The sequence below is a fragment of the Pezoporus wallicus genome, unplaced genomic scaffold (assembly GCF_028554395.1).
Source record: "Pezoporus wallicus isolate ANWC-B61680 ecotype Strahan unplaced genomic scaffold, APGP_CSIRO_Pwel_v1 scaffold_6885, whole genome shotgun sequence".
NCBI classification, from domain to species: Eukaryota; Metazoa; Chordata; class Aves; order Psittaciformes; family Psittacidae; genus Pezoporus; species Pezoporus wallicus.
Window position 1 is genome coordinate 1841336 of NW_026638858.1, and position 22142 is coordinate 1863477.

General features: G+C 48.8%; 1 protein-coding gene across 4 annotated transcripts in view; it reads right to left on the reverse strand.

Moving 5' to 3' along the window:
• LSP1 (lymphocyte specific protein 1) overlaps positions 1-22142 on the reverse strand; it is a 51355-nt gene that overhangs the window by 11771 nt on the left and 17442 nt on the right. For 3 of the 4 annotated variants that reach the window (XM_057412883.1, XM_057412885.1, XM_057412884.1), the window contains exons 2-9: positions 13176-13328; positions 9718-9807; positions 6448-6643; positions 5320-5445; positions 2111-2154; positions 1853-1934; positions 1347-1487; positions 474-554 (exon numbers count right to left, since the gene is read on the reverse strand). In XM_057412883.1, coding sequence (XP_057268866.1) covers positions 474-554; positions 1347-1487; positions 1853-1934; positions 2111-2154; positions 5320-5445; positions 6448-6643; positions 9718-9807; positions 13176-13328 — 913 coding nt within the window. The remainder of the gene's footprint in view (positions 1-473; positions 555-1346; positions 1488-1852; positions 1935-2110; positions 2155-5319; positions 5446-6447; positions 6644-9717; positions 9808-13175; positions 13329-22142) is intronic. The other variant, XM_057412886.1, reaches the window with a different exon arrangement.

Here is a 22142-nt window from a genome sequence, read left to right on the forward strand (position 1 = left end):
TTAAAAGGCATTCCCACAGACATACTGTAGGCACAAAACATCAGATTCATCTGCAAGTGTTGATGCTGTTTTAGATTCACTTCCACTTTATTTTGCACGGCTTTTTTACTCTCAAGATCAAAAGCTATAACAAGAACAAAGTAACTCACATATGCAGTTCAATTTGAGCTTAGAAGGCTGGGGCTTCCAACGCATGGGCCAAGAGCAACATGTTATTCAAGAGATCCCTCAGTATTATTAGTTATAAAATGGGTTTTGCCCCCATTTTCACTAGGGCTGAAGCAATAGTTGCTCACTGTTGGGACAAGCTTTTAAGGTAAGCAATGGCATTGATAGGTACTGCTTGTATCTATCAATGCAGTTGTGTACCTACAGAACACCACCATCTTCTCAACACTTCCAACCCAGACAAGAGCCCTATTCTTTTTCACAACAGATCAACTACTTTCATACTCATACAGATGCTAACTCACCTTGGTATTGGTCTCCAGTTTGGGATTGCCCTTCTGTTCCCAAAGGCTTCTTTTACTCACAATATCTCCAGCCACAATATCCTGAGAAAATTATGCTCTTATTAGTATTCTCTGCTAATACTGCTGAACATGCCTTTGTTCATATATCTTTCAAACCCATGTGTTTGACTTTATTTATAATATCACATCATCTGGCCTATGACAACTGCAGGTAAAACCCATGACTATGAAAACTTCCTCGTATTCCCAGTATACCCTATGTTTTCCTCTCTCTCACTCTCTTCAACAAAAGCCTGGATCAGAGATCCAAGACGTTTATTTTCTTAAGTTCATTAAGTATTTAAAACATGCTAACATCAAGCCTTTTTTTATGTGGAAGGAATTTTGCTCACATAAACACAGATTTGCAACCAGTGGATTACAGAATCAACCTCACTCAGAATGACCAGAAAGTGAAATTAAGAGAGCAATGCATTATACTCTCTGCCTTTTTCAAGTTTACAAGATTTATCATCTTGGTACAAGATGCAACTTTGTGCTCAACAACTGGAGCTCAGTCCTAGCCCCTGAAGAAGACATATGCATTCTCCCCACCAGCTGATTTGATTCCTAGTTCTAAACAGAACCTCAACTAGCATCATAGAGGCTTTCCTAGGTGTACTACCAAGGAACAATTTGGTATCCTAGCACAGGTGAAGCAAAGCTCTGAGGTATGACGCCTTGCATCCTGAAGGAGAAAATTTGATCTCTAATACAGATAGCTTTAAAGCTGGTACCAACAACAGCAAGCTGACACAAGTGTAATGCATATTGTGCCCAGAGGCCAGTCCCTCTTCCCCTACACAAGCAACACAAGTCCTGTAAGTGCCGTACCTTACAGGGCAAGGACTTCATGGCAGACTGAGCTGTGACCTCTCCAGTCTCCCAGAGGCTTTTTGTGCTGGCTACCATCATGCTCGTGGTGGGAAGGTCAAGAACAGGTTGTCGAACAGGTTTTGGAGCCTTTGTGGATGTCTGGAACGTAAATGAAGAGAGACCAGCATCAGGGAGTGTGTGTTTTCTTTCCCCACCCCTGTAACTGGAGGTCCTCAGGGATAAGGGATTGTAAAAGAAAACTTACAGGGTCTTGCTAGCTCCTGCCACATGCTCCCACCCTTTAAGCAGGGAACATGCAGAAACTGGGATAGGACAGCTCACCAAAGAAACCTCCTTTATGCTGTGGAAGGAGATAGAGACTGGAGAAAGGGCTGCTCCCATCTAAGGCGAGACTGTTCAGTTGTCACCCCCGAGACGGTAAGACTAAGAGGCGCAGTGGGAAATCAATGTCTAGCAGAGAGGGCTCCTTGGAGAGTGGGGAAAGAGACAACACAGCAGCCCACCTCAATAGCCTGTGTGTACTGCTCCAGCCTGTCATCAATCTTCGACACAGGGAGGGGAGGCTGACTCTTCTTTATGCTGTTACTGGAAAGCAGAAGAGAGAAGAGTATTAAGGTGATCCCCCAGGGCCTCAAGGAAAGGGAGGACTTCGAGGGCCACAGGCAGCCTCTCACTCCTGCCCTACCCAGGAGGGGGACCCTTCAGCATGCTCCACTTGCAGGAAGGGCCCTGCTTTACCCTGAGGTCAACCCTAGAAATACCTTTTCTTTATTGAGCGATTCAGCGACTCGGTTCTGTCTGTGAGCTGAAGTGGGAGAGAAAAGACAAAGACATTACTTTTGTCTGTGGACCTCAGATGGATGCAAGTCACCTCCACTGACCATAATTCAATCATTTCTCTGCTCTAACTCCTCACCTAGGTTTTGTTAGAAACGCCTCACTCAATTCCATGTCCCCACACTGGTTGGAAGACACTGTCATCCCCTTTCCTTCTCCCTTCCCAGGCAGGTGAGCAGAATCCCACACAGTTTCAGGTGCAAAACAACAACATGCAGCTTGACTGACAGCTGAAACAGCAACCAAGACCATTTTCTCTACTCCCTCTGCCCAAGGGCTAGGCATCTTTCTCAACACTTGGTTTCCTAGACAGACACAACAGAGAACGTAGCAAGTGTGGAAAGACAAGGGGGAAAAACTAGAGATACTGCCGGCTAAGTCTGTAGAAGAGTAGCCAAGCTTGAGAGCAGCACAGGTATGAGTTACATTGACTTATCCGCACCAGAGAAGCACACAGGGCAAGTCAGCACATGAAGCCACCTGCAAAGAAGCCCTTCAGGTCAAGCCAGAGGGAAAGTGAGTTTTGCGTAAGAGGCCCCTGTGCAAGAACTCTTTGGCCAAAGCAAAGGAAGGCAAACACCTCCTAACCACCAAGTAAAGGAAAGCTGAAATGTTTTCAGCTAAACTTCACAACTTTTGAATGCCCCCCAAAACAAGAATACAGTGAGAAAAATCACTTTCAAGTTAAGAGGGGGCTCTTTGTCAACATCACCTCCTACAGAGCCAAGGAGCAGCAACCATGTAACAAGGAGCCTTCTCTCCCTGTATAACTGCTGGCTGTGCCATGGGAAACATCACCTACCAGCAGATAGAAAGTAGCCCTAGGTGCTCATTTTAAGATGCTTTCAGGATGCCAGCACTAAATTTTATCTCAGCAGAAGACAAAACAGTGTCACAGAGAACATACATTTAACAGCCGTGCCCAAGAGCACGGGGCCCATTAGAGATGAGCACAACCATCAAACAGTGCAACCCTGGCTAACAGAAATGCATTAAGAGTCATCACTCTGCAGGGTCCCAGCACAGCAGCAAGATATCCATCCCACCACCCAGCTTTTTCTGCTGGGCAGGCTGTCTGCCTGCTGCTAGGTTACTACTTTGCTTTGTGCCATGAGACTTATGCTTGTCTCTGAGCCATGAGTCCAGAGATTGGGTTGCTCATTCCTCTGGGACATTGATGGGCAGGCTGGCCCCTCATGGGACATAAAAGCATCCAAAAGGGGAATCTGGCAGATCCCTGCCTATGTCTCAGCTGTTCAACCACGAGTCAATGAGATATCAGTAGGAAGAAGCCTTGCCAGCCCTGCCAACAGAGAGATGCTGTGCAGGTGCAAACCACCCACAGGTGCTTCCAAAATGTCATAAATGAGCATCAGGTTATATAGAAGGGTCTAGGAAAGGCTGTAGGTGACAGCAGATCTCAGCACAACACTCTAGGTGTGAACAAACTTTTCCTAAGCTATTTGGAGACCACCTCCCCATGCCCCATAGGGCAATTCCTTGCAGTGAGAGTCATGCATTTCTCTGGTCCAAAGCACTTTCTGGAAGTCAGAAGAGACCACAGTTGCTCACTCAGCCAACCTTAAAACTCAGAATTCACAAGAAGCCTGGGACAAAATGGGGCTGGTACAGTGCTTCACCCCTGCGATCCCACGTCTATTTCTGCCCCCAGGCCACACTGGCCCTCTGAACCCTGAAGAGCTGCCTGCCTCAGATGTGTACCTGGCCTCCACCACCCACGGCAAATGCTCTCATCTTTCTACTACAAGCAGTGTTTGTGCTGAGCGATCCTGTACCAAAACACCTCCTTGGTGGTCTACATGTCTAATTCTTTGTGTTCACATAAAGCCCTCCCAGCTGGGGTGTAAAGATCCTCCTTCCTTTGGAACGATCCCAAGCTCATATTTTTCCTGCACTGCTTTACATTAGGCTTTGTGTACTGGTGAGCTTTGACATCACCATTATAAAACAGAGACTATATTTCTAAACCTTCCTCAGGGCTGAATCTAGCAGCAGCAGGTAAGCTAAGGAAACTATGTATGTTTGGGGGTTGTAATGACAAAGCTTTCAGCATATAAAAGCTGTTGGAAGTGTTTCACACATTTCCCCACCAGCCCCACTCCAGGGATGTGGTTTGACCACCCCACCCCATTTTTCAGACCTAACATTAGCATATGGCCTGCATCCAAACCCACCCCTTCTCTCCTTTTATTTGGCTTTAAAAAGGCTTCTCCAGAAACAAGAATCTGATGGTTGTAGATGATGAAACCTTCTTCTTACAATCTGTTTACTTTTGCAAGAGGGAGTGCTCATACAATCACTCCCTCCAGCTAGGAAATTTTGACCAAGAAGCAAATAGCACAGATTAAATGTAAGAAAGCAAAGATACCAACAGGAGATTAGCAGGCTACACAGGCTCCTCACTATTTCCCTCATTGATACAATCAACAAGTTTAGGGCTTACAAAGACAAAAAGCCATTCACTACAGAAACCACTTATCTGTATCTATTGCATTTTAAAAGGACAAACATAGAATTGAGGATTTGTAGTAAATGCAACAGAAGTCATGAGATGCAATTCAGGTAGTGTTAAAAATGGAAGCTTTGCAAGAGCATCAGTGCAGAGAGATGTCATTGGGAAGGACTCTATGCTTGACAGATCCGGAATCTCAGCTTAAGAAAACTTAAGTCATACTTTCTGATTTTATTCTAAGTAAGACTGGGAAATTCCAGTGCTTTGGTTTGGGGTATTTTTGGGGGAAGGGAAATTTAGTTTTCTGATTAAGTTCACATGTAGTTTTTGACCAAATGCACAAGCTGAAAGCACAGACATCTTTCTCAGTATTACAATATTCCCTGGAGTCCTCAATGAGCTTTAGATTTTTACGGTGATTGGCAAAGTATACACAGAGACAGTTACATCTCCAACAGCTCAAGCAAGAGGAGAGGAGGCTAACAACCAAGGAAGATGAGGGAAACAGATTACATGATTTGTCCCAGCCTGTAGTGGGAGTGGGATATCAGGATTCACACCCTACATTGCAGTAAGCCCTGGATCCTCTTTCCTCATCATTAGTTAGGTGCTCTGTTGCAATAGCTGTCATGACCCCAATGAGGCCCCAGGAACACAAACCTTAGTGGAGCAGACTAAAGTGTGGTCAGGGCACAGCTCCTCCTCTTCCAGGCTAGCAGGGCTTGGGGCCTTCTGGCGTTTTTCTGGTGTCATTTCTTCTTCCTCATTTCTCCTTCTCTTCTTTTCCTGATTGCAGAAAATGAGCAAGCCAGAAAGTGAGCTGGTCAAACTGCTTACTATGCAGCAAAAGTGACTTTTGCCCTCTCTCACAGGCTTCCTGCTTTACACTAAACAAGCACGGGAGCAAAGAAACTTTAGCTCACATTATCTAATTCTGAAGCATCCAGGAAGCAGCTCATGTGTCACGTAGAGAGAGGGAAATCTGAGAAATTTTGCAGGTTCAGGGTTCCAACATTATATGGAAAGAGGTCCTTGAATCAATCAGCAAAGATTTTCTACCGCTATTCGGGATAGCAAAATGTGAATTTCTTTTTTAGAGGCCACAAGGAGACAGAGCAGCTGGCCTTAGAATGAAGGGCTAGAAAGAGCCACACAGTTCAAATGTCAAAAGCATGCTAGCCTCCACAAGTCAAAATCCATGAATTCATTTACAACAACAAAATATACTTGAAGCTCAGCCACCCTAATGGACTTGCACACCACTAATGGACTTGCACACCACTCAAGCTCCAGCTTTGTCTCTTTCACTAACCAGGAATTACACCCTTTCAGAAGGGCAAAAAAGAAAACCTCAGCTGGGAGCAATGCAGTATTTAGTGATACATCAAGACAAAGTGCTCCAAAGGTGCAACAAAGACTAGGGAGGGAAAAACAAGTAGTAAAATTTAGACTTGAGTTCTGAAGAGCTACTCACTGCTCACAAAACCACAGGAGAAATAGTAGAACTTTGCTTCTTGGTATTCCAGGGACATGACTAAACCGCCACACACTCTGGGAGCAAACACACCACCCTCGCAAGAAGCCAGAAGCTGCCTACAGTGACCTCAAGAAGGCACATAGGCAAGAGTGACACTGGGCCCAGGTCTTGCCATGAAAGCATGTTTACTTGGGCTCATCAGTCAGTGGTGTCAACAGTAGTGGTGAGCTAAGTTCTTAGAGAGCAGCCCCCAGCCACAGCTCTCCCACCACTCCCGGGGAGAGGAAAAGGTCAGCCCCTCCTGATCTCACCTCTTGCTCAGCTCTCCCCTCTTCTTCCTGCTCTTGGACCTGTTCTGCCTCCTGGCACAGTCTCTCTTCCTCCCCAGTAACCACATTCTCCTCTCGGATCTCCTCCGGGCTTTCCTGATCCAGCTGGATCTGCTCCAGTTTGACTTCAGCTTCCTTCACACGACTGTCCTCCTCTTCATATGACTGTTGTGGAGATCTGGAGGTGGGGGAAAGAGGTCAAAGAAGCAAAATATGTTTTTATGAACCTACAGACACTACCAAGTGTGTCAGACCTCTAGAAATCTGGTTTTATCACTCTCCCACGTTTACAACTTGCTAAGTGTTTTACAGCAGGGCCACAGCCACTTCATGATCCAGTTCCAGGCCCCCAGATGTAACAGCAGTCACATCACACTCCCGCACTTTGAATGTCCGAGACTCAGCTCAACTAAGAGCTGTGGCAGATCTGAAAGCATCTGCACCTTTCCACCCTCACCACAGACAAGACCCACAGGAAAACAGATATCAGACCTCCACTCAGACCCCAGGCACAGAGGACACTACCACCATTGCATGGTGCTGGCTCAATTCTCTGCTGAGCTACAGCCTAAATATCAGGTGAATCAGCATGTTCAGTGGTCCCAATACACAAACACAGACCTGACACTGCCCCCTCAGTTCCCAGCATCAATTCAACTTGGAGCACCAAACACAACCTTTTTCTGCCTAAATTCAACTTCCATGTTAACAGAGCCTCTCGCTGGAGAGGGATCCAACCAATGACACATGAACATGATTCCCAAGATTTCCATTCTCTTCAGCTGAAACTAAACTGCAGGGCAAGGCTGTACAGCCATTCACATAGGGTTTGGGTTTTTTGCAAGGCACAGTGCTTCACAAGCAATGCTGTATCTACATCTGACCCCATGCCTCCGTTTTGCCCTCTGGAATAAATTACACCTCTACTCATGCACTCATATCATAGCCCAGAAAATCAAAGGAGTCCCAAAGTAGGGTTTGTACAAGAGGATTCCTCCTGGTCTCTAAGACCCAGGAGCATGTTTAAGCAACAAGCTTTGTGAAAGCAGAGCAGTCCACGTCTTTGGTCACAGAGTCAATGGGAGCTCATGATCCCAGAGTTCTCACGGGCTCACAGCCATGCATCAAGGTGTTATTGCCATCTTACTTTCCCTGGCCAGAATATAGCTTTCTCCTCCTACACATTTCTTAGAAAACCACCTGGCTTGTGACAGCAAGGCAGGAGAGCTGCTAGCAGGCAGTAGCCAAAGCATGAGAATGACTCACTGCTTCTGCTCCACCAGCCAGCACCAAAACATGACAGAGTTCAAGCAAGGCTTTCCCACCCACCTCTCTGCTGCTGGGAAGGCAGCTCACAGGACAGCCCTCCTCACTGACCACATGGAGAAAAACACTGATGCATATGCTGGCTCACTTGGCTTGCTACTAATCATCCTCCCACGACAGCGCAGGCACTGACAGCAAACAAGCTCCAAGTAACTAGCTACTCTCAACCAGGATGCCAGCGATGCCTCTAAGCTGAAGTGCAAGCTCATATTGAAAACTAAGGCCAGCAGATATGGTGCAGTCTATAAAACGCCTTTCACATCACAGCAGTCTTATATGGGAGACAGCTAGTCTGACACATGCCCCACATTCTTACACACCACTAATAGCATGGTTCTCCCTCCACAAAGCAGGGGACCAGAACCAAAAAGACAATGCGCCTTAGCACCAGTGCCCTCTGGGGATGCACAAGCTGTTTTAGTTCCATTCAACAGAGGATAACTGTCTTCACCTCATTTATATCCATTCACTTGAACACCCTTCAAATGAAAAAACAGGGCTTGCTCCATATTCAGTTAAGCAAGAGAGAACAGAACTGGGAAACCCTGGCAACAGCACTGCTTGTCCCAGTGTGGGGCATCCCAGCCAGAAACAACCTACCTGTGCTCACAACACACAGGAAAATGAGCAAGGACAAAGCTGCTGAAGGGACTTTAAGGGCACAGCCACCCACTAAGGAAGCAAGCCCAGATTTTCCAAGAAACCTACTCCCAGCAAGCCCAAAGGGTCTGAGCCCCTTCACCTATCTCTCCCAACCAGCCTCTAGCCACAGAAGCACTCTAGCTACAGCCACTGCCTTTAAAGCACCATACCTCTCTGATGGGCTCCACCTGCCATGGATGCCACCTCTGCTGCTCAGCACCTTCCTGCCCCACTACAGAATAAATCACATGAAAACTCAAGCAATTTCTGTAGGGGATAGCACAACCCTCCCAGCTAATCTTTTGAAGGCCAAAGAGGGAACTGCCAGAAAGGGAGCTGCCACCTTTCTCTCTGGACAAGCTCTTTGCAAGGGGGGGTGGAAAAAAGGCAGCCTGCCGAAAAGCAGATGGGGCTGATTTCTAATTGCTCCCACAGATGTGATAATCAACATCACAGCAAGGTGCTTGAGAAATGCTTGTAGGTTTGGGCTGCAAAGGTACAGGTTACAGAGTGCTTCAGCTACAGTGTTTTGAAAGAAGTAAGAAAGAGAGAAGCTCTATTTATTTGTTCAGCAATAAACATTAATCTTAGGAATTTTTTCAGGCTTGGTTGTAAAGAAGAGGCTGTGTCATCACAGGAGAAAAATTCCCTATAAAATCAAGCTTCCAAGAGACCTGAATCACAAGAGTTCACATGCAGGTAGATTATGTCCAAGGGAAGTGGTTAAAGCAAGCGTTTGGTTCAGCTCAGCAAAGGGAGAGTCATGGGAGATGGGGACTAAACAGCCAGCACACACGCACCTCTCAGGGCTCTTTGCTGCCTGTTTTCCCCTGCTGAAAGAGGAGCCAACCACAGGGTGGGCTGGGGCCATAACACTCACTATGCTGACACGAGCCAGGAAGTAGCTTTTTAGGCTGGCCTGGATTATGTTAGAGGCCGTTTCAACCCCTGCAGCAGCTCAGGTGGCTTAAATCCACCACTGTCCCTCCTCCAAACCCAGGCATTCTGGCAGGCTGCCACTGTTTGTAGTGCAAGGCTCCATCCAAACATCCCCAAAACCTGGGGCTGTCCATGAGCCTTGCTCCTCCATGTTAGCCCGAATGGCAGGCAGAGAGCATCCATCCCAGCAGTGTGAGGCCCATACTGTCCTGATGATGCTCCAGTCTCTGGCTTCATGCTTATGCATGTGAGGCTTGACTTGGGCTAGGTCACCCCTCCTCAGGGATGCTCCTTTTGCTGGGCATGTTGGATCCGCTCCCCACAGTCTGGCTGTGTCCTACCCACCTCTGTTTGCGCTGCTCAAGCTTCTGAGACCAGTCACTGAACCCCTCATCCTCCTCCAGCTCTGAAGTCCCATATGGCTTAAAGTCATAGCTGAAACACAGCAAGAAGGAAAATTAAGGTGAGAAATACAAAAACCCCAAACCTGTCCTGAAAGAGCCCCAGCCTGGTACCATTCTTCTCTCCCTCCAGTTATTGCATCTTCTTTCCTCTGGCTGCTCCCAAATTGCATTTGAAGCCTTACCCTCGATTACAGAAAAGATGCCTTTGCCACGTGCTTAGGAGCACCCTTACACAAAGGTGGTTTCTTGGGGCATCACTGCAAGATGGAGAGGTAGAAGGAGCAGTTCCATGTCTCCAGCAAGAGCACCCCGCTGCCTGCCTGGACTCTGCGGCTGCACACAGGCAAGCAAAAGACAAGCAGCACATCAAAACCAGAAAGTCAATGCACCATGGTCATTCTGCACCAGAGCTGGCCTTACCTTGTTTGGACCAGTGGTGTTTCAAACACAGTTGCTGCTTGTCGTACGCTTGTACATAGGCCCTTAGAAAAGACATGAGCAGGAGCCAGCCTGAACAGACTGCTGGATAAGGAAGGCACGAAGATCCAAAGACTAGGATACTGGCTCAAGCTCTGGACTGGGTCTTCATTTTCCCCTACAACTCTGAGCCAGTCACAAGCACTTGCATGACCCTGGCTCCCCACCTCCATATACTGCAGCCCTGGCAGGGCACACAGCTGCCAGCACCAGATGCAGGATGCCCAAGCACTGGGATTGTTGGGTTCTCCCTGTTTTTTCCCATGTGTTTGCAAGGAGACTTGCCTCCCAGGCAGAAGTCCTGGGGGAGCAGCCCCATTGCAAGCATCAGCCTGAGAAGGTGGCTTCACAGATGTTTTTCAGATGCAGGGCAGTCACATTGCCTGGGAATGGGAATTAGGAAGTGGGACCCACAGATTAATTTAAAACTCAGAGGTTCAAAATAAGTAACAAACATGAGTGAGCCTTTTCTTTGCCTTCCTGGGCTCTCAGGAGGTACCAGAAGGTACTTAGCCTCCTAAATGGGGACTTCCTTTGAGTTTTGGGAGCCTCATATTGAACTGACTGCAGGAGCTGAAGGTTTACAGAAAACACGTCTTCACCAGGCTCACCAGGAAGGATAGCAGGGGACGCACACTGAAAACAGTTGTTCAGCCACAAGTTTGAGCATAGCCCAGCTGCTGCTGTAGTTCAGCATCACCTTTGGCTGCCAAAAAGTGAGGCCACGTAAGTCCAGGACACTCCAGCCTAGGCTGGATTATTTTCCACTGTGTGTGTAGTAGTAGCTTGTGGGTGCCCCAGGATAACACTCAGGAAACTTGATGAGGAGCCAGGATGGGACCGCAGACCTGGTAGGGCTTCAGGTTAGCTGCAGCACTGATGATGCCCAAGGCAGAATTGCTCCAGTATTTGTGGCCACGGCTACAAACGTGCTCAGGCTATCAACAAAGCTATCAGGGAGCAAGGGACACCAGCCAAATGCTATCTGAAAACTGGTCCTTTCCCTGTGCCCCTCTGCAAATACAGCCCCAGGGGAAGCAGTGAACCAGGAGAGCGCCATCTGCACTGCTTAAGATGACATCCACCCCTCTGGCTCCCAAGGCCACTGTTTTGCAGGTTATTTCTCTTTTTTCTTAGTGGGGGGAAGGGAGCAGAGGAGCTTTTACTCTGTCCCTCTGGTGCAAGGAAATGCCGAGGGTAGGTTTGCACAAACAGGAGTGACATGGATGGGATGAGTCCCAGCGTGGGAAGAGCGGAGGGAAGGAAGGGGCAGTGTTTACACAAGAGAGAGCAAAGCTCTTCAGAGTAATAGCTGGGGCTGACCATGGCTGCATAAGCAAGCCCAGGTGGCTGTGAGCAGCTGCAGAAGAAACCAGGGGGTGGCCAGAGAGGAAATACTCTTCTGGTGAAGTGTGGCCCAGCAAGCTCAAGCATCGTGGAGGAAAGAGCAAAACCCCTTGGTTTAGTTCTTCTTGTTATTACTCCCTTTGCAGATGCTTAAGCACTCAGTTAAAATGGGGCAATGCCAGTGGCCCTGTGGAGTCAGCAGCATGTCTGTGCCTGTGCCCACAGGAACAGAGCTTGCAAGCTGGGTTACTGGGGCTGCTGCATGCTGCTCTGTGCCGGACCCCACTTACAGCATCTCCCAGCAAAGCAGAGACCAGAGATCTGGTCTGCTGTTTTTAAGACCTTTATGAATTATTTTCCAGTCCTGATGTGAAGCAGGATTTGGAAAAGCTAACGATTATTATTAGTTTTCAGATCTTCTGTTTGCTTTCAGGGCAGACTACAGAGGCTTTGTTTGCGGGATATCACTGGATGTATTTCCACAAAAGATTTTGAAACTTCTTTGAAACTTTCTTAGACCCCCTTCAAAAACAGTACTGAATAATTTTGAAAGTATCTGAGGAAAAAAAGAATCTTTTAATGGAAAAAATATATTTTTATGAATAGCCTTTGCTATTTTTCCAGTAAAATGAAGCTGCTACTTCTCTCTGACTGTAATCCCAAATCCTGCTGCCACTTTTCCATTGTGTTTAATATAGTTAGAAATAAGTTGAACACACAAATAGCGGGAAGACTGGAGTCTTCAAGACAGAGTTTTGTGACTCAAGAGTGCAGAACGGTTTTTGTGCCAGCCCCAGTGCTGCACAGCACCTGGGCTGAGGTGTGGGCACAGGGAGCCTGTGGTGGGATACTGCAGTGGGATGCTGGGGATGTGACTGGTCACCCTATCACTTCCCCAGTTCTTTCTTCTCTGACAGCAGATATCTCAGCATCACCATAAATATCTCCTGAAATATTTCCATTTAGGACCTGCCCCATTAAAGCATCAAGTTAACTTTAACCCTTGGAGCTGCGAACTGCACCAGCTGGAAAGCTGCTCCATGCTCCCCACTGCTGGGCAGCATCCTCCAAGAGAAGAGCAGGAAGCCCAGCTGGGAGAGGTGATGGCTTGCTCTGCCATGTGATCTGCTTGGGGGTTGTGTGTCACATCCTCAGGCACATGTCTGTCTTCCCAAGTATCAGGAATTTCCATTAGTTTTGGTGTAGGATGATTCACAAGCTGAAATGCAACCAGGCAGTTGAATCCCTGGCAATGGGGACTCCCTGCCTGAGCTCAGCCTTACCCAAGCTGTCCTAAGTTTAAACTCCCAGGCAGTGAAACACCCAGCATCAGCCAGAAAAAAAAAAAACAAAAAAAATAAGCAAAGCAGATATTCTGGCTTTTTCTGCCCAAACTCGAAACACACTTTTTGTTAGTTTGGGCTAAATCCCCCAACCCAAATCTATTAGGGAACTTCCCCACTTCCCCAAACCAGACTGAGCAACAGAGACACAGGGACACCCGCTCTGTGGATGCAGGAGGGTTTTGCTGCAAGGAAAGAGTACGTCACTGGAGCATTTATCCACAGTTCTTACTGGTTTTCCTGTGCTGGACCCGAGCTCTCTGAGCAGGAGATGGTGCCATTCAAGCCCTCTTCTGCCTGGGACCTCAGCTGCTTCTCCCTCTCCCGCCGCCGCCGCTCTCTCGCCGCCTCTTCCTCATCTTCCACACTCCACTGTGCTGTCAGCCTGCCAAGCCAGAGGAAAAACCCATCCTTAATGCTGGGCAGTGCCTCTGAAACCTGTCAGCAACCCTCTGAGGTGCCTGGACTTCCTCCAGCAAACAGGAGGCTCCAACAGAGGAGTTCTCCCACCATGAGCCATGGTCCTCAAAGCAACATCCCCAACCTCCATCGGCACAGCTCCACAGCAGGATCGACCAATGTGCAATGATAAGGTGGGCCACATGCACTGGGAGAGGGCTGCAGGAAAGCCTTTTCCAATGCCAAGGAAGAAGTGGTATGTAAGAAATCTCAATCCCACACTCTCATCTCAAGCTTTGGTCCAGGGAGGGCAAAATCTTCACCTTGAGGGTGAGTTTCCTTAAGCAGCTGAGATGCTCCTGTCTGGCCAGGAGCAGAGGGAACAGTGTCAGAGGGCAGTGGCTGTGTCCTCCTCTGCCCTGCCCAGCTTCCTTCCACCCCTGCAGAGAACAAAAACCTGCCCTGGCTTCTCCCAGACATCTCAGGCGCTGGATTATAGTGCCTCTGTCAGCAGAATGGCCTCTTACACCCCTGAGGAAGTGATAAGGCAGCTGCCACACTCCTGCATCAATGCTGGTCCCCACACAGGATTGGCTCCCTCTCCACAGTGGCAGCACCAGCCAGGATGCAGGCAGAAAGGGGCATGACACAACAGCGTGATCACTGCTCACCCAAAGAGTCTGTGATGCCAGCTGCAGCAAGGCAGGTCTGACTTGTGGTACCTGGGGCTGATGCTGGGGCAGATTCTCCCTCACCCCACTCCATGAAGGCTGTTTTCCCAGGTGCTTGCAAGTCTATTTAGAGAAACGCTCTTGTGCAAGGCATGGACACAGGGATCAGGAAGGCAATCTCCCACCAGCAGCAGCACCCCTTCGCGGAGTGGTCCCCCCACCACCCTGGCAGGAGGCTAGGGGTGATCCAGCAACCCTGAGCTGGACAGAGACAGGCCACCCATCCCGGCCAAGCTCACGGGGGAGCAGGGAGCAAAGCAGATCCCAGAACCAGGCCAAGAGACAGCTCCATGGCAGTGTAATTACTGCTTGACTCATTTTGGGTGGGGTCTTTGGCAAGCAGCAAATTCAGCCATCCTTTCCCCTTCTCCCCACTCTCGCCCCTGGCCACCTTGAGCAAAGTGGACCCAGACTAGAGCTTGGGCTCCCCTCCTCCCTTCCCGACTCATCCCACACTCCTATTTATTATTTCCCCCCAGGTTCCCATAGAAACCCTTGTCTGTGGGCCTGGCAGGAAGCCACCGTGTTGTTGTTGGGTTTTTTTAATATATAAATGAAGTCATTCATTAAACTCTGCCATGATCTCCCTTCCTTGTGCAGCAGCTCCAGATAGTCTCCGATTTGGAAAGGCTCTTAACTCCCTCTCACCCAAATCACCCCAGTTACAAGAAGCAAGGTCCATGCTTATGCCAGAATAAGTTAGATTTTGATTTAATTCCCTGGCACCCTCCTCCAGCTCCTTGGGAAGCCACTGCAGAGGCAGCACTGCACCAACCCCCTGGCTTGGCCAGGGTGCGGGGGGGAGCCAGAAGGGGGTCCCCTCCGAATCACATGAGCTTCCTGCAGTGTGAGAGCAACGTTGGTTGGCAGCCCTCTCCCTTTCCCAGTTGGATGTGACTAACTCTCTCTCCATGACCTCACCGGCTCGCTATTCTGTCCCTGCATCCTCCAAACAGGCTGAGGACAGAGCTGGGGGCTACCGTTTTGGGGAGATGGATTTTTCTGCAAAAGCAGGGAAAGAACTTTCCCAGCTCCTTTTGTCACAGAGCAAACCAGCCTCCAAGATGCCCATCACCACGCTGGGATGCGGCTCAGGCACACATCAGGGCTTGGCTGCGATGCTGGGAGCTCCATATCTGCTCCTCTCAGCAATAAGTGCATCCTCCAGCAAACCCCTTAAACAGTTTACTAGCAAATTCAGAGCTCCAACAGGCTGGCAGCAGAGCAAGGTTTAATGAGAGATGCTTTGGGGTTCAGTAGTCACATCAACAAGCTGAGGGAAAAGGACAATTCCTATTTGACTGACCCAGCAGAACAAATATTTGTGAAATCTTCAGTGAAAAAAAAAAAAGGAAACAAAAAAATACCCCAAACAAATGAGAAACTAAACCTTACCAAAGGCCCTGCCTTTGGGTCAGCTACAAGGGTTTGTTGGGCTGGAGATAGAATGTGCCGTTTCGATTTGGACAAGCCCAAGTGTGAGGAGGGGGTCAGCTGTTAAATCGCTTTTCAAAGCAAAATGGTGGAAAGATTTAATTTACAAACAGCTCTGTTTTCTAAGAAGGGGCTGCAGTCTCCTGTTTGTTCCAATTGCTCATAATCACATTCCGCAACCCAGTGTGCTCAGCCCACAGCAGTATTGCACAACCATCTTTCCCACTTCTAGAAATAATTTCCCAGCACTTCAGGATCCAGATGATACCACATATCACTCTGCCTTCACCTCCAGCCAGCACTTTTCCAGGTCAGTCTCAGGCTGGAGAAGTCTGGGGAAAAAACAGGCTCATAGCTGTGGCTGGGTCAGAGAGCTCCCCACTTCATTTCACCCAGCACAAGATAGGGAAATGGTAAATAAGAAGACTTAAAAGCTTAAAGGCTTGCAAGATGAGCAACAGAGTACTTCACTCCTGCATTCAGTCACCGCCCTATATAGAGCAATTTTCATGTGAGGGGAAAGGAAATTGATTCTCTCACACAAACATAACAGGAACTGGAGAAGGGAGGATAGAAAAATGACTTTGTTGCCCCTGCAGCTAGGAGCTGCGGCAAGGCTTGCTCCAGCAAGACCTCATCATAGGATTGGATTGTTTCTCTTTATGCAGTCCTCAGCCAGCCAGCAGCTTTTGGAGGTCTTGACTGGGGGTGTTGGTGGATGAGAAAATGAACATGAGCCGGCAGTGTGCGCTCGCAGCCCAGAAAGCCAACCGTATCCTGGGCTGCATCAAAAGGAGCATGACCAGCAGGTTGAAGGAGGTGATCCTGCCCCTCTACTCTGCTCTTGTGAGACCTCACCCGGAGTATTGTGTGCAGTGCTGGTGTCCTCAACATAAAAAGGACAAGGAACTGTTGGAACAAGTCCAGAGAAGGGCCACGAGGATGATCAGGGGACTGGAGCACCTCCCGTATGAAGACAGGCTGAGGAAGTTGGGGCTGTTCAGCCTGCAGAAGAGAAGGCTGTGTGGAGACCTCATAGCAGCCTTCCAGTACCTGAAAAGGGCCTATAAGGGTGCTTGGGATGGACTCTTTATCAGGGACTGTAGTGATAGGACAAGGGGTAATGGGTTAAAACTTAAACAGGGGAAGTTTAGATTGGATATAAGGAGGAAATTCTTTCCTGTTAGGGTGGTGAGACACTGGAATGGGTTGCCCAAGGAGGTGGTGAATGAGCCATCCCTGGCGGTGTTCAAGTCCAGGTTGGACAGAGCCTTGGGTGACATGGTCTAGAAGGATCCCTGCCCATGGCAGGGGGGTTGGAACTAGATGATCTTACAGTCCTTTCCAACCCAAACCATTCTGTGATTTGGGGAAAAACAGTCTTTGTGGAAGGGGCTTATCTCTTCCTGAGAAGGCGAGGAGATCCTGCAAGCCTAAGGATAGGCAGAAAACACCTTGGTTCAGATTTGGCCATAGAGTCACAGCTTGCCAAGCATCTGGGATGCTTAGACTTCTGTTCTGACTGGGTCCAGCTGCTCGTTTCAGATCTAGCTCTTGACTTCACCTCCCTCCAGACTCCCACACAAGGGAGGGTTTTTATTTCCATTTGCCCTACAAAACACCTCCTCATCCTGCAGAACAATGTCACAGGCACCCACACTCTGGCTGCACTGTTCCACATGGCCACGAATGCCCGCTCCAGACAAGCTAATGTTGATGGAAAGGTTAAGTTTCCTTTGGGCATTTCCTCACCAGCACTTGAGGAGATTATAATATTCAGGCAAGGGAAATTTATGGCACCAGCTGACCTGTGTTTAAGGGAAATGTTGCAGACTTGAGGAGTCTTCTGCATGGCCAACAGCTCAAAGGAAGCTTTTCTGGCTCAAACCCAACCTTCAGCACTAAAGCTAATTCCAGAAAGGAAAATGAAATGCCTCCCAGAGGGTTTGAGCTTTGCAGACCCATGCCAGACAAACTCAGGAACCCTCTACCAGCACACTGGACATTCCTGTCTCCTGAGCTCGCCGGGGTATCGGAGCCAGGACAATGTTGACTTTGGTCACCGCCTCCTTCGGGTAGGCTGCACCTGCAGTGCCAAGGTTCATGAGTGAAGTTTTGGGAACATGGTTTCGAAGGAGCCATGTGCAGGCCATGGAATGATGGACACCCTTTCCCAGAAGACATATTGTCCCATCACCTGCAAAAGCGTCTACCACCATCACTCACAAGAAGTGGGGCTACATGAACTAGAGAAGAACTGAGAAGGGTAGCCCTGTATGCCCCAGCAGACTTCCCTTTGGTCTCTCTCTTGAGGTTAGGAGAAAGGGAGATGCCAGAAACCTATGCAAGAGTCCTTCCCCTCTAATCGACTGCAGCCTCCCTTGCCTTATCATGATGCTAGATAAAATATGGCCTAGGGCTGTCAACAAGTTCATCCTACTGCCATATATAAAGGGCCCAGATATGACTGGCAGGAATATGGGGATGTGCAGCTCACCTTTCATGGCTGAAGATATTTGCATGCAATGCATGGTCATGCTGCCATGGCTCAGTTTCTCTCCATCCCAGCAAATCAACACAGGAACTCATCAACACAGTTTCCCAGGGGATGCATCACAACGCAGACATCAGTATTAATCATCAGAATTCAGCATCTCAGCCCCTTCAAAGATCCATCTAAGGCCCAGGTTTACCTCCACCGATCAAGAAACCTTCAAAAACCTGTCTTTAACCCAAGGACTTGTCCAAGGTCACCACAAAGCCAGAAGACATAGGGAATGGAGCTGAAGTCCAGCTGGCATCCCAACCCCCTGATCAATGTTCTGCCAAGAGGCTGTTCCTGAAAACCAGCAACCACAGGGACCACGTGCTCCCTGACACCAGGGGACATGGACTGGCAAAGCATCCGTAGTATGAACATCACCATGTCAGACAACAAGCAACAGTTACATTTCTTGATGGATGGGTTTCTGTGACTTCAGAGTAATGCAGCAAAGACTACAGCTGGGTAGTCTTTGGGATACAGCTTTATCCCATTGGATAAAGAAGGAGGTGTGGATAGTGGTATGATACAGGGATACTGCAAAAATAAATAAAATAAAATACTATGTCACAGCCTGGAGTTTATTTCAGCCTAGTCTCAGGGGAGATGATTATCCTGGCTCTGAAAGACCAGCTTGTCAGTCAAAGACATCCAGAGATGCTGCACAAGCCGCTCCTTCCCATAAATTCATGTAATTCCTCAGCTGCATTGCTCTGTTCACAGTAACGGCTACACAGTTTGAATGGGGGGGGGGGGGGGGTGGCAAGGAAAAAAATGCACCTATATGCTTCACCCTCAGCCTTTTTCTCATACCAAGCTTCCCCACCCCACCCATAGCTGCACAGTCTCAGCCACATCTCCCTGTTTCTGCTATAAATCACGGCTCGCCTTCAAGATGTGAATAGCAGGATAGAGCTGCTTCACACCCAGGAGCAGCCACGGAGCCTGTCCCTGCTGACCCACTGGAGCTGGGCGGGGTGCAGAAAGGCATCACACATGGGGCGATAAGGACACGCCAAGGCGCCTGGGCAGAATATGATACGGCCCAAACTTTCATCAGGCAGGAACAGGAGAAAAAAACCTCATGCAGCTCCTCTTTTTTAGATGAATCTTGGATTTTTTCCACAAAACCATATCCCATTTCTGCCCAAAGAAAGATATGCAGATGTACAGCCATGCATCCACACATGCCAGGTATAAAACTTTGCCTGGTTTAGCCTTCACTTAGTTCCCTGCTAAGACTGACTTTCACTGGCATGATAGGCAGGGAATACCCCAAGCTGGTAATTTACCGCTTCCACAAGAAAAACGAGAGACATTTTGAGAAATCTGGTGGTGAGTGGCAGGAGCAGACCTTGGAGGAGGGACACAGGCAGGGCTGGACCTTCATCACAAGCTTCATCTGTCCCCTCCTGCCTCTCACAGGAAGACAGCTCCAGAAAGACAGAAGAGATGGTCCACACTTCCAGATATCATGGGTGATGCACAGCCCACTCATAGAGGCACAAGGCAGCAGATGGGAGCAACTGCTTCTTTTTGTTATTATTGGGTTTAATCATAGCAGACAGAATCCAAACGAATCCTTTACAAGATGATGGATTGCACCCCAAGGACCATGGGTCCTTAGCACACAGATAGGCTGGTGCGGTAATGTATTAACATCATCAGTCAGGAATTTGGCAGGGGGGAGGAAAGGGCTGGAGTTCGAGCCCTTCCAGCGATCCATGGTATTCAGTAGGTGTGAGAAATCGGTGCTGTGTACAACCTCAAACCATGGCCCTTTCTCACAGTCTCTCCATCTCAGCCCTAAGGTTCAAGAAATCTTTTTTTTTCTAAAGAGCAGGAAGTCTAGGCTCTGTTTTTGCAAGGGAGAAGCATGCCAGAAGAGAAAATAAGACTTGTCAGAGAGGTTCAGGCTGCCTTGCCCAGCTTTTCTACTGTACTTTCCTCCTGTCTCAGAGGGAAGCAAGCTTCCATAGCTTTCTCGCCTTGGCTACAGTCAGCCAGCATCCTTCTCATGCTAGAAAACAAGTCTGAGCCTAGGGAGGTGAGAAATAGCCTTACCCCTGCTTCAAGCTGGGATTTAGAGTGAGATTCAAACCAGACATGCTGCTTTTTATAGTACTGCTGTCTTGGCCACAAGTCCTTCATTTTGCAGCCCTTGGGGAGATGTGGTCCCCCCAGCCCCTGCGGTCCCCAGCAGAAGAAGGGAGTTTGCTACCCAAGCACTGACAGGAGGCAGCAGGGAGGCCGTGAGAACGTGCTGCTCTGCTCCATGGGTGAGGATCTCTTCGTTTATAGCCATCACTGATCAGTTGTGCTGCAACAGGAACTGGAGTCAGCAGCAAGCCCTCGGTCCCTGCTGTGCTAAAGCAGCATGTCTTTGTGAGAAAATACAGCCTTTGCCCCAGAGTACTGATTGCAACCCGTGTGCTTAAGGGCATGGTCACCCCCAAGCTCTCGCCGTGGGACAGAGGCACTTGGCAGCCCAAGTTGCCACTGCCTGACATATTGCTGAGGGACAGTGCTGATGATATTTGGTGCCCACTGAACTCAAAAAGGCTCAGTCACACAAATGGTGGGAGAAGGGGAAAAAAAGCAGTTTGGAAGCTGAAAATTTGTTCTTACACACCATCCCAGCTGCAAAGCTTCAGACCTCAGCTTTCCCATTCAGTGCCCTTTCCAGATGAACCACACTCAGATGCACATAGTAATCCTCCACCCTTCCAAAGGATACGGATAACCTGCAGCTGCAGCCCCAAGGGGCTCAGAGGCTCACTACAGCGCACAGAAATGCTCATGGGCTCACGTTCAGGCCCTGAATATCCAATTGCTTGAGAACAGGCGAAGCCCGAGACAAGCAAGGCTAAAAGCAAACAAAAAACATCATCTGACTTCTGGGAAAAGTCAGTGTTAGGTGGAGTGTTTCTGAAGAAACAAGCCCCAGGGCTGGGAAAATCTGGGAATGGAGGAGATACCCCAACTGCAGAAGGATGAGCTGCCCTCCTTGAAGTAAAAGCAGAGGGTGAGCATCCCACGAGGCACACAGCAGGGGGTACACACCCCGCACTGGCCCACCCAGCCCCACGCTCAGCTGGGCTGCAAAGCCCCGGGTCTCTCCTGGCTTGCAAAATGCAGTGACATAACTCTGCAAGCAGCTGGCACCACTTAAGCTGAGCCTCAATGGGATATGGAAAGCCCCCAAGCATGCCTTGCCTGAGCTGGGTGATCAGTCTGGCATAAAGGGCTCTCCTGGCCACTCCTCCCAGTCAGCAGCTCTGGTCACTTCTCTCTTCCCATCTGCCCTCCACTCCTGAGGCTCACAAAGGCACCCATAAACTCTTCCATGGCCCCAGTGGTGGGATGCAGAGGAATAAAGAGCACTAATAAAAGCACCAAAATAGGGAGGACTTGGGAAGGGGAGCACCACGGTGGGTAAACCCTGCAGGGACCATAGGCTCCTCATCACAGGCTGAGGCAGCACTGCAAAGCATGAATTGCACAGATGAAGGTCCCATGTCCCCTGCTGTCCCTATCCTAGCATCCCTCTCTTCTTCCCAACCCAGCAGCTCTGCTACTGGTTCGATCTTGCACGTTCATTTTCCCCATCTCCCCTAAAGAGATGCCCTGCTTCTTCACAGCAAGCTTTCCTCACTCACCAAACCTACCCACAAACAAGGGAGGTGGAGTAAAGAGATGCTACAATAGCCTCCAGAGGGAGTAGCTACCTTCCAGGCAACAAACTGTGTCCAGACCATGTCCTGCCATCAACCACACACACCCCCCGCAAAAATGCCCTCCCCACTCAAAACATCATGCATCCTTCCCAAGCATTCTAAGCTCCTTGTTCCCAGCTCAGCATTCAGAAGGTCAAGACAGAAGTAGCATCTTCCCTGCTGAGACACATCCTGGCAAGCTCCAGGAAATGCAAGCAGAAAGGAAGGCATCCCACAGAGGTGGGCAAAGCCCCCAGATCCCAATCAAACTAAATATTACACTCATGACATACACCAAAATTCAACGAGTTTGGAGAATTTTAAAGCTACCCTTAATGCTGAGCATCACCAGGACATTGCTCAACAATGCAGCAGCA